Source organism: Cebus imitator, unplaced genomic scaffold (assembly GCF_001604975.1).
Source record: "Cebus imitator isolate Cc_AM_T3 unplaced genomic scaffold, Cebus_imitator-1.0 Scaffold281, whole genome shotgun sequence".
Taxonomy (NCBI): domain Eukaryota; kingdom Metazoa; phylum Chordata; class Mammalia; order Primates; family Cebidae; genus Cebus; species Cebus imitator.
The window spans coordinates 2,024,088-2,035,480 of NW_016107596.1; the positions used below are offsets into that span (position 1 = coordinate 2,024,088).

The 11,393-nt window shown below is 47.1% G+C and overlaps 1 protein-coding gene across 1 annotated transcript in view; it reads right to left on the reverse strand.

Moving 5' to 3' along the window:
* SLC6A11 (solute carrier family 6 member 11) overlaps nt 1–7,918 on the reverse strand; it is a 116,627-nt gene extending 108,709 nt beyond the window's left edge. Inside the window, exons 1-4 of the mRNA XM_017501477.2 lie at nt 7,609–7,918; nt 4,532–4,666; nt 4,274–4,414; nt 763–853 (exon numbers count right to left, since the gene is read on the reverse strand). Of these exons, the coding sequence (XP_017356966.1) occupies nt 763–853; nt 4,274–4,414; nt 4,532–4,666; nt 7,609–7,858 (617 nt within the window). The 5' untranslated portion in view covers nt 7,859–7,918. The remainder of the gene's footprint in view (nt 1–762; nt 854–4,273; nt 4,415–4,531; nt 4,667–7,608) is intronic.
* Nucleotides 7,919–11,393: the final 3,475 nt, after the last annotated feature.

Below are 11,393 nucleotides of genomic sequence, written 5' to 3' on the forward strand. Positions count from 1 at the left end.
TTCATAAGGTAAATGATCGTCCCTTGGGTTGTTCAGTGTGCAATGTACACAATCACACTCAGCAGCCCTATAAGGGTCTCAGATCCTTTGGAACTCTGATAAAACTATGCCAATTTCTGGGAAAATGCCCATCCACACAAGTACTGCTTACAATTTCAGTGGATTCAGACACACCCCCAGCAATGACTGGCAACCCTATACTGGTCAAACACTTTCAGGGATGGGTGCTCACAACCTTCTGAAGTACTTCCGGACAATGCTATGCTGTGAGACCAACTTCTTCCCTAAGCACATTTGAAATCTGCCTCTTCATAATCTTTATCCATTAAAGTTGATCTCCTTCCTTTCCTTATGACCCTTTAGCAACTGAAAGAAAGCTAACCTGTTTCCCCTAGAGACTTATGCTTTCCAGGCTAAATACACTCTTGACTTAGCTTATTGCAAACAGGCTACATCTCCTCTTTTGCTCAAAATGAATTTTTAAACTGTCTATCCCTTTACCAAGCACTTCCTGCCCTAATAAGCAACTATGAATGCTGATACGTTATCAAAGAACAAGAAAACACTTCTCTCAGCTGCCCCTTTGGGAAACCTCTGAAGATCTGCACTCTTGCTTCCAAAGCCAACGAATGCCCACAGAAGCCAGGAAGTGCCAGGCTTGAAGAGGGGTCAGGCTTTTTCCAGGAATCAGGGCAAGACCAACTGAGCAGAACCAGGACAGAGCCCCCACAGTCCAAGGGAGACAAGTTCTTCTCCACTTACTCCCAAAACTCCATGACGGGGGAGGTGGCATTCTGCAGAGACACATGGCTGTAGTTGCTCACATTCAGTTTCTGGAACTCCACACAATTCTCTACAGTGAAAACAAGACAAGAAATACAAGAAAATTAACCTCCATGAAAGCCGAATCCTGAAAAACATTCAGAGCTGATGTGCAACTAGGCGTTTTCATCTAGTTGCTCCAAGTAAACATGCCTCAAAGGGCATTGGGGAAAATCAATACTTTACAAACAGTTAAGAGGCTTGGACTGATTAGAACGGGAGGAAAGGTTTATGGAGCAGGGAGCCTTCTCTCTCCCATTCCCACCCAACACTCCCTATCAAACTCTCTCCTCTCCTCTTCTCAAATGTTCTTTCCTTTTTCCTACCTCCCTGACTAAGGCCCGCCAGTAGCATTTATCTGTCTGGCTGAAGGGCCCTAGTGGAATAGAGGGACTAAAGGAATGGGTTCTATGTGGTGACTTTGGGGCAGTAATGCAGCTGAGACTCAGTTTTTCTTTATGTAAAAAGGGGCTGATGCCACAGCTGTCTCATCAAGATGTGATGATTGGAGGAAATGGTATGAGCCTACATATGTCAAGAATCCCTGGCTGCTTCATCATTCCCTCACTCGACTCAGTCAGTCAGAAAGGACTTACTGAATGCCTCTTCTCATTTCACGAAATTTGATGTCCCAGGGAGATTTAATCTCAAGTAAAAGCAACCTAGTGTTTGTTCATCCTTCAAGGCCCAGTGCCCCTGGGCCTTAACCCCTCCTCCAGGAGGCCTAACCCCAATCTCCCTCCCCTGAAACCTAAGAAAGTAAGAATTCAAAGGCTCTCCAATGAATCACCTTCTCCAGTTCCCTTTAGGGAGAAGGAATCTCAGGTTCAGAAATAGTCAAGGGACCCTCACCTGTACCCTCTTCCTCCTCTATAAAGTCACTAGCCAGTTGGGGATAGAACTGAGAATAAACTCCAGCCAGGGCTCCTCTACTTTGCCATGGTATTACTCAGAAAAGTCCATCACCATGGGACCCATGTCCCTCTGTTTAGAGATACCTGGGGCACCAGACCGTGAGCCCCTGAGGGCAAGGCCTCCTGTATCATCCATTCACCTCAGAGGCCCCTGCACCCTGCACCATGGCCAGCACGAAGCAGGTGCCTGGCTGGCTTCACTTTTGCATGTCTTCCATCTCACATACGTACGAATGCTCCAAACCACATCTGTAATCTCTGTGATCAGGCATCACCTCCTATATGTGATGTTTCATACATTGCAAGTATTCATATGCCTTTAGAGAAACGGGATTGCAAGCCAATTTGCAGTCCACTGGGGAAAATCCCAATCGTCTGGCTGCTTCTTGCTCCTCTTGGCAAGCGCTATGTTCTGAAAGGAGGTGTTGTGGGGGTCCTCAGTCAGCCTTGAGATGAGCCTGGAAACCTGACGTTGTTAAGTAAGATTTCTGAATGTGTCCTGTGTATTTTCCCGAAGACAGGAGGCCTTGGCTTTTATCAGATTCCTTAAAATAGGATTTCTCTTTTTTTTTTCTTCCTAGAGTTAAAAAATTTCTCAGACACCCAAGTTGACCAGTCATTTTTATTAAAATATTTAGCCATGTACAAATAAACAATGAATTATAAAGTCTGTGATTATAGTATTCATACAATGATAAAAGACAAATTAAATTTATAAATAAAATGTCAACTAACCTACAGAACCGACATAATTTAAAGTGATAACAGAAAGTGGATGTGTAGGATAATGCCATTTGGTAAAATTATATTGCTTTCCCAACAGAAAAATGAAACTGACATGTAAGCAGCAGAATCTGTTGAGATCAGGTGGTTTATTCCTCCATGCACTATTTGAGATTTGATTCCACCATTTTCCTCTGGTTACACTTCTGTAAAACCTTCATTCCCATGGTGTGTTGCATTCTCAACTGGATTTCACTAAGTACCAATGCTCTATTTATGAATGAAATCTCTCTGCTCTTTTTCCCTTGGCCACCATCATTCTATTTGCCATGAATGCATCTTAAATTATAAACATGCATAGAATCAGCCCCTGGAATCTCCCGACTGTCCTCAGTTACAAGGTGTTTGCTCATATCATCCATAACATACGCATATTTTTTAAGTATTCTCAAAATAAGTATACAAAATTAAATTATCCTAGAGGACTCACAAGCCTCTAAGAAAATGTCCTTGAATTTTAGTTTGATAAACATCCCTGTGAGTTCCCTGGGCAAAGGAAGGTGAAAAACTAGGGCCCTAAAGAGAGAAGCAGCAAATGCTCCAAAAATGCAACCACCATGGGTTGGGGGAGTAGGGCAGAGTCAGATATCACACAGGACTAGAAACTAGATTGCAGGGTCTGCTAGGTCTAGCACCTGCTGTTCCTTCTGCTGGTCACCAACATCCTACCCAATCTTACTGGATCTCAGCCCTCAGGATGGCTGGCCACTTCCAGACACAACCTAACCACAGGTTATCATATGGATGGTGAATAGATTAAATTGTGTGTGCCAATTCCAGTTAAAAGGCAGCAGCTATCTGGAGCACTACTGGAGAAGGGTTCTAAGGCTAAGACTAAATTGAGAAGGAAAGAGTGCTACAATCGATTAGTGATGTCTGCTGCAGGATGGCCAGCTTAGAAAGGGATTGGCAGGGATATGCCTTCCTTGGATTATAAAACTCAATGCTAATAGGAGAAGATACAGAAAAGCAAACAGTATATCAGAATTAAAAATAATCCAAAAGATTATCCATTCCAGCATGTGTGGGGATGGGAGCTGAATTTAAATGTCAGCTGGGTTGAATCAATAAAGTAAATGAATAAAGTGAGCTGGGTGGGGTTTGCAGTAACTCAGAGACAAGATGTGTCATTGAAGGCAATAGCCACCTATTCGCTGGAGCCACTGCTGTCAAGCAGAAAGGTGGGTGTGGTATCACGAGATTTTTAAAGTTTTTAAAAGAGGCTGGAAATCTGAATTTTTCACGTGAAGGTCTTCCAATTTTTAAATTTTGGCAACCAAATCCATTTTTTAAGTTTGCCGTTCACTGATCTAAAGCCTGGTTGGCCTGTAAGTCCTCTGTCTCCAGCCCTTGATCTGCTCTAACCCATTTTACAGAGGAAAACTTGACACTAGAGGCAAGACTGGTATTAGAGCCCTAGTCTCTCCCCCGAGTCTAAGTCTAGTGCTTCTTCCTCATACCCCCATCCTATCCTCAAAGGGTTCAGTCTCTGCATTGGACAAAGAGAGGACAGAACATCTCCATTCTCCTAACCATGCCAGTCCCTGGGCCAACGCTCAGCTCAGACTTTAGGGCTGCAACTCACAGAATGTACCAGAACAGGTGCAGAGCTGACTCCGGTTTCAGCAAGACCACCCTAGAAAGCTGGACTCACGATGAGAGGCCAGGGACCAGGACTGGCCTGGAGGGCACAAACACAGCCTAATCCCAGGTCACCCAGCAGGACCAGCAGAGAGACCTCCGTGGGGCCATACCTGTGTTCCACTCATGCCCACAGGTAGCCCAGGGTAGCTCAGTAGTGAAGCAGTTGCTCAGGTAAAAAATGGCCCATGCCAGGATGATGATGTAGTACACATTCAGATGGGCCTCAATCACTTGCGTTGCATAGCCAATGCCTGAAATTCATGACAAAAGAAAGGAAGCAATTTGAGTCTTATCTTTCCAAATCAATCTGCCTTTGCAGTTGACATTCCCTGGGCAAAATTTCATTTTCTCATTAACACAACACATACCTTCAAATAAAGGGCAAACTTTCCTCCAACATGTAATGCCACCTTCACTTGTGAACTGCCCCAGAGCTGTCTCCAGGAAAAAAACAGGAATTCCACAGCAAATAAAAAACACCACATAGGGAATCAGGAACGCCCCTGTAAGGATGCAAAGGAATGAGATGAAAACTGTCCCTGCCATTTCATACTTGGTGCAAGAACTCCTTAATAAACACCGATTACAGCCCAGACACGACGTTCCTTGAACTTGAGTTCAAGTTCCCATTATGAGGATCAGGGTCAAAAACAGGGCTAGGTTTGTATAAGTCTACCTCACATCTCCAAGCCTCAACTTCTCCATCTGCAAAATGGAGCTTCAGTTTTTAATAATCGCACTGCTTCTCTCATAGAATTATACAGCAGCTATGATGACAATGTAAAACAAAGTGTTTCATTTGCTTATTTAAATTTACATTTCATCCTCTAGCATGGGTCAAATTCATTCCCTCCCTGAATGTTGCACCCTTCTTTTTCATTCTAAAGCGACCATAACAGACCAGGTGAGGGGCATCCCTTCCTCTTATTTACTTTGGAAGTGACCAGCAAACAATCTTTCTCATAAAGAAAAGCATTCTCAGGAAATTATACAATGAACAATATCAAGCCTCAAATAATTAAGTACCCCTACACATGAGGCCCAGGTGTGGTGTCAACTTGCAAGGAGTTGCGACAAGAATCTATCTAGCAAAGGCTGGCTTTGAATCAGTCCAGGAAAAGACCACCCTAAGCATTAGTGTTCCTATCTTGAAACACAATAGCCATTGCCTGGGCCTTTCTGTGAAACAAATTAAGTGAGTGAGGTGAACATGAGCTATTACACCCAGAATGGGGATTTTTCCAAATCCCTCATTCTATCCCTCCTGTCTAATAACAAAGCATGAAAACACATGCTATTTGCCACCATCTGATCTCACAAATGAAGGCTTTAACTGAAAGTGCTTTTTGCTAAATGAAGTCTCCTTGACTGCAAGGATTAATAGCAACAATTTTGATCAATCCTGATAGCACGACCATATCTATCAGGGTTTGAAAGGGTCTTAGCTTTTCTGGGCAAGCAGCCGATTTAAAGTTTTATATTGGGAAAGAAACACTTTAAACTATTGTTGTGATCTATAAGTAAGGCAGTGTGGATGCTTTTTAAAAAAGGTAAACAGTTGAGAAGCAGATATCCCAACTGCACTAGAAAGCAAAAAAGTGTGGAAAAAGAGATAAGTGGATCTGTTTACTGAATCTAAAGAGAGGTGATTAAAACAGGTGCAGCAGGTCTGCTAACATGCTGTTATTTACCTGTGAACCCTCTAGAATCTAACAAATGACACTTGTGGAAAGCCTTTTGACCTGTGTATTCACAAAGCTACTAATCCTTAGGATAATGAACTCAATCAAACCAAGAGATCTCTGTATCCCATGGAAACTCTTGGCAAGTCAGAGTAGGAAAAAAAAATGACTCATTTTAAAAACTTTACTCACCACAACCTTTAAAAAAAAAATCTGTGACAGAATTTGTAATTAACCCAATTTACCCTGTTTTCTGCTTTTAGAAATGCCTTTTGTTTTGACACAATTTCCTGCATTTTTTTTTTTAAAGATGTTAAAACAATCTGTGGCTGGGGACTACCCTAGGTTTCCACAGGTTTCCAAGTGGAGGCAGCTTACAATCACTGAATCTGCAAAGAAAGGCGGGATTCACAGCTGAGAGCACAGGGCACGCTGGGGGTCTCCAAGTCTACTCCCTCTCTCTCCCTTGCCAAGCCACCAACACCGGTGGCCACTTCATTGCCAGTGCAGAGCAGGCTTGGAGCAGCCTGTGCCTTCAGGATGAATGTCCCCAAAGAAAGGGCCTGGGCCAAGCAGTACCCTTCTCGCTCTCCCGGCAGCTGCTTGCACAGGAAGTCCTGCTCTGCACAGACTCACAGCGTGGTCCCTGCCAGCCAACTTCTGAGCCACCTTCACTGGTGTTTGGGAATTTGCTGGAGGGGGAGGGGCACAGCAGAGAGGAGGGAATACACAGATACAGACTCTTCCTTGGAGAAACTGTGCCACCAAAGAAGGTTTTACAAGATCCCTTGCCGTGGACCTGCCCAGCTGTCCTGCTGATATGACAGGAGGGGGTCTTGAAGGCTGGAGCCCCTTCCCTGAGCTGGGAGAGATATGGATTCACTGCTGCATCTTTTGCCATACTGACTTTGAGAGGCTGTTGCTAGAAACTCTCATCACCATCCTTTCCCTCTCCCCTTCTCTACGGCAGAGCATCAACATTAAATCAGTGTTGCTGCTGTTTGTCGTGGGTGACTCTCACACCGGTAAAATAAACTGCTTGTTGCCAATTCTTCCGCCGGAGGGGCATCAAATACTGGCCCTAGAAATGAGCTCAAAAGCAGATGAAAGACTAAGCAGGAAAGCACAGAACAATGCCTCACCTAAAAGTTCTCCCTGTTGTGAGTCCAGTCCCCGTTTAAAACAAGGCCTTTGACGTCAGAATCCCATCTTTATTTTTGGTTGAGACTTCTCTGACCCTCAGCTTCCTCATCTGCAAAATGGGTATACCCCTGCCTACGAAAGTGACGGTGAGGATGAGATGAGATGATACAGGTCAAAGGTGCCCGGCACTTCAGTAAGCGCTCAAAAGCTGAGACCACTTTGATCATCCGGAGTCCCTTCCCCACAGGCCGTTTTCCCAGTTAGGAAAGCTGAGGCTCAAAGGCGCCAACTGTCTCCTACCTGAAACACCAGGGTAGGTACTCAAAGCAAGGGCTCCCCGGCCTCGGTCTGCACCTCATGCTGGGGACAGAACGCGAGCAAGTCCCTGCGCTGGCAGGTGGAACCCTCAGGTGCGAATTGGCACGCGCGCGTGCGCACAGGCTCAGGCGGGCCGCGCTCCGGGGCGAGCTCACGCGCCAGGTGACTGGAGTCGAGGTTCTGCGCTTCGGTTCCGCTCCACGCAGGCGCGGGAGGGGGTCTCGTGCTCGCCCCTGGCTCCCCGCCCCCACCGGGCGGTTGGCGCCCCCTCCCCTTCTCCTCCCCGTCGCCTGTCGCCTCACCTCCTCCGTTCTTGTAGCACAGGTAGGGGAAGCGCCACACGTTGCCCAGCCCAATGATCTCCCCGGCCACGCTCAGCACGAACTCCACCTTGTTGTTCCAGTGGCCGCGCTCGTGGACCGCCTTGTCGCGCTTGTCGCGCGCGGGCGCCGCGCCCCCGCTGCCGCCGCCGCCGCCACCCGGCGCCTCGGACTCCGGCGTCTCCTCGGCAGCCTTCCCATTGCCCAGGGGCAGCGCCTTCTCCGCCGTCATGGCCGCGCTGGCTGCCTCGTGCGCCCGCCCGGCTCTGCGCCGCCGCCCCGGGCGGGCTGGCTTTTCAGGAGGCGCGAGCGGGCGGGAGGGGGAGGCAGGGGGTGGAGCTGAGGGACCGGGCCGGGCCGCGCGGAGACCGGGACTGGGACGCGGCGCGGCGGCCGGGCCCGCAGGACGCCCACGCCACCCCAGCCCGGCTGGGCCCGGGAGCCCGCGAGCACCTTGCGCGCGCCGAGCCCCTGCAGTGCCCGTCCTTCCCGCAGCCCTCGCCACTGGCGTGCTGGGACAAGCGTGGAAGCGCCGAGTCAGGCCTAGGCTGGCTCCACTCACCAAACCCCAAAGTTCTGCCAGGGTCCATAACCTTCAGAAGCTTGGGTCTCAGTTTCCCATCTCTAATGAGAGAAATGGGCTCCAGACCAGACATCTCTAACCTGAACTTACACACCAAGCAGCTGCGGGTCTTGTTTAAACTGCACATCACGGTCTAGTAGGTCGGAGTAGGCTGAAGAGCCTGCAAGTCTGACGAGCTCCCCAGCGATGCTGATATGTCTGGTCCGGGGACCATACCTTGAGGAAAGGGGAGTGAATGGGCTCGTGGCTTTTTCCCAGCCCTAGAAACCCTGCAGGTCTTGTTCATACTGGCGTCTGCGGCTCTCAGCGTAGTGAGTCAGGACCGCGTGGAAACAGGTGAATCTAAGTTGTGTGACTTTGGCCAGTCATCTGATCTCTCTGTGCCTCAGTTGCCTGTTCTGCAAAGTTTTAATGTAGGGGTGGATTTTTAGGTGAAAGGTTATTAAGAAAATGCTCATAAAGTTTTTGGTACATTGGAAGTGCCTAATGAACATTAGCCATTGTTAGTATTATCACATGATGTGCAGACATACACACATTTGTCCATCTTGTATAATATTTGCCTCCTGACTTAATCGTAAGGATGAGATACCCTGTCCTGTTCATTATAATAGTCACAGAATCTAGCACAAGACTTGGCGCATAGTATGTGCTCAATAAATATTTGTGGCTAAATAGGAAGGAAGGAAGAGGAAGAGAGGAAGAAGGAAAGACGATTAAAGCTGCTGAGGGCCACAGAGATGAACAGTTCCACCCCTTCCATTGCACAGGACTGGAGAAGTCCAGCCATGTGAGCCCCCACCAGCTCTGCTCTCCATCTGTCCCTCGGAGCTCCCTCTGGAGCTCTCTCAGGGACAGGCTCCTTTCCTTGTATCCTTCAAACTCCTGCCTCCAGCTTCTCCTTTCATTCTGGCTCACAACTGCTCAAGTCTCTCCCCGCTTCCATCTCCCCAGAAAGCCCTTCCTTCCACCATCTTTCCCTTCCCCTCCCCCCTCACTATCATATTTCTTGAAAGAGTAAGTTGACAGGCTGCCAGCCCTGTCTTCACCTCCCACACGTTCCTCAGCCCACGGCAATCTGGCACCCACCCCCACCACTCCTCTGAAAATGCTGTGAAGTCCTGGACGCCCTCTCAGTTTGGCAGATTCTACCGTTCCTTTTCTATCCCCATCCTGCCTGGCCTCTAGGTAACTTTCTGCACCATTGTCCCCTCCTTTGCTTCTTAAAATTCCCACTGGTGTGGTTTTCTTGGCATTGCCTGATGCAGCCACTGTTTCTCTCCCTGCTTCTCTGGTTCTCCTTTCTCTTTCCTTAAATTCAGTCTTTCTTGTATCTTGAGCCACTGAAGTAAATGTGGGTGCCTCCCAAACCTCTGTCCCCATGTGCTGACCACGTATTGTTTAAAAGCAAAGGTCCTGCAGCGTTCAGAGTACACTGAATTCAGATTGATGTGGCTTCACATCCAAGCTCTGCTTAGGTGCTCTGTTATCTCTTTGCCTCACACTTTTCATCTGTTAAATGGGCTTCACATTATTTCTGACCTCATAGGGTGGGGTGTGAAGGTAAAAAGCCTCAGTAGGAGCTCTGCAAACAGTAGCTATTCTTCTTCTTCCTGTTTTTTTTTTTTTTTTAAAAAAAAATACGGAGTCTCACTCTGTCACCCAGGCTGGAGTGCAATGGTGTAGTCTTGGCTCACTACTTCATCTCCCAGGTTCAAGTGATTCTCCTGCCTCAGCCTCCTGAGTAGCTGGGATTAGAGGTGCCCGCCACCACACCTGGCTAATTTTTCTATTTGTAGTAGAGATGAGGTTTCACCATGTTGGCCATGCTGGTCTCGAACTCCTGACCTCAGGTGATCCGCCTGCTTCAGCCTCCCAAAATGCAAGGGTTACAGTCATGAGCCACTGTGCCTGGCCGGTAGCTATTACCTTTATTGTGGGGAGGAGGAAGGTGCTTAGAACATTCCCTTACTTAAAAGCCCTAATGGGAAGCCAACACAGCCAGACCCTATCTTTACAATTTTTAAAACAATACTTAGCCAGATGTGGTGGTGTACACCTGTAGTCCCAGCTACTCAGGAGGCTGAGGCAGGAGGATGGCACCAGCTTGAACTCTCTCAGGATCTCTAGGCTGCAGTGAGCCGTGATCATGCCACTGCGTTCCAGTCTGGACTACTGCACAAGACCCTCACTGTAAAAACAAACAAAAAACCTTCATTGGACTTCCTTTTCCTACAGGATAAAACCAAATTCCTAACCCTAATATTTAAAATTCCCCCTCAATCAAATTTTTCCAGCCTTTCCTTCTACTTAATGCCATTTCTCTGGTATTTTTGTTTTCTTTTGGATGATCCTCACCACTGTGTATAGAATGGGCAATAAAGGAAGGAATTTATCTTCAACCTCAATTGTCCTTACACAGAATAGGCACATCGTAGCTAGGAGTCAATTTATTGAATGAACAAGTACATCAAAAGCTAGACATATTCCTGAGTCTTACTATTGCAATATTAGGCTGTCACTCCACAATCTGTGCAAAGCTCCTTTGAAACTAATTACATTTTCGCTTCGTGTTGGTGCTCAGCATAATTAGCTCCAGGAATTGACTTCTTCTGAGCAGCTGTGATTCTACAAGACCTGCTTGGGAAGTAACACTGAACCAGCATGACAGGGCTGAGGCTGGCCATCATATGGTCTGGGACCCAGTCCCAGTTCTGCTGATGGATGTTTCTGTGGCATTGGGTACATCACCTAATCTCTCTGAGTTCTGGTGTCCTTGTTTCATTCAAATGAGCACAAGTATGCCTATGTCCCAGGGTGGTCATCAAGGCAAAATGAGATCACGTGCAGGGAAGAACCTTGTAAAAATACTAATGTTGCAAACTCACCTCTCAGGTTTGAATGGTTCCCTTTGTAAAAGTTAACCAGGTCAATTTCTTATTTGAATTTAGTAAGTAAATATTTAAAGTCCATCTCCTTGGTTATTTTATGGCCCTTGAAAAGCTTTAATCTTTTTACTCTGTTCTTATCCCAAAGAGCCCTCATCTGCTTCCTCATTGTAGGACCTTATCCCTAGACCTTTGCCGCTTCATCATTTCTTTGTTGACGGACTGTGGGCTGAAGACCACACACTGTCTGTGGGGTCGATATACAGGGATTGGGACACAAATGGGATACACATCTT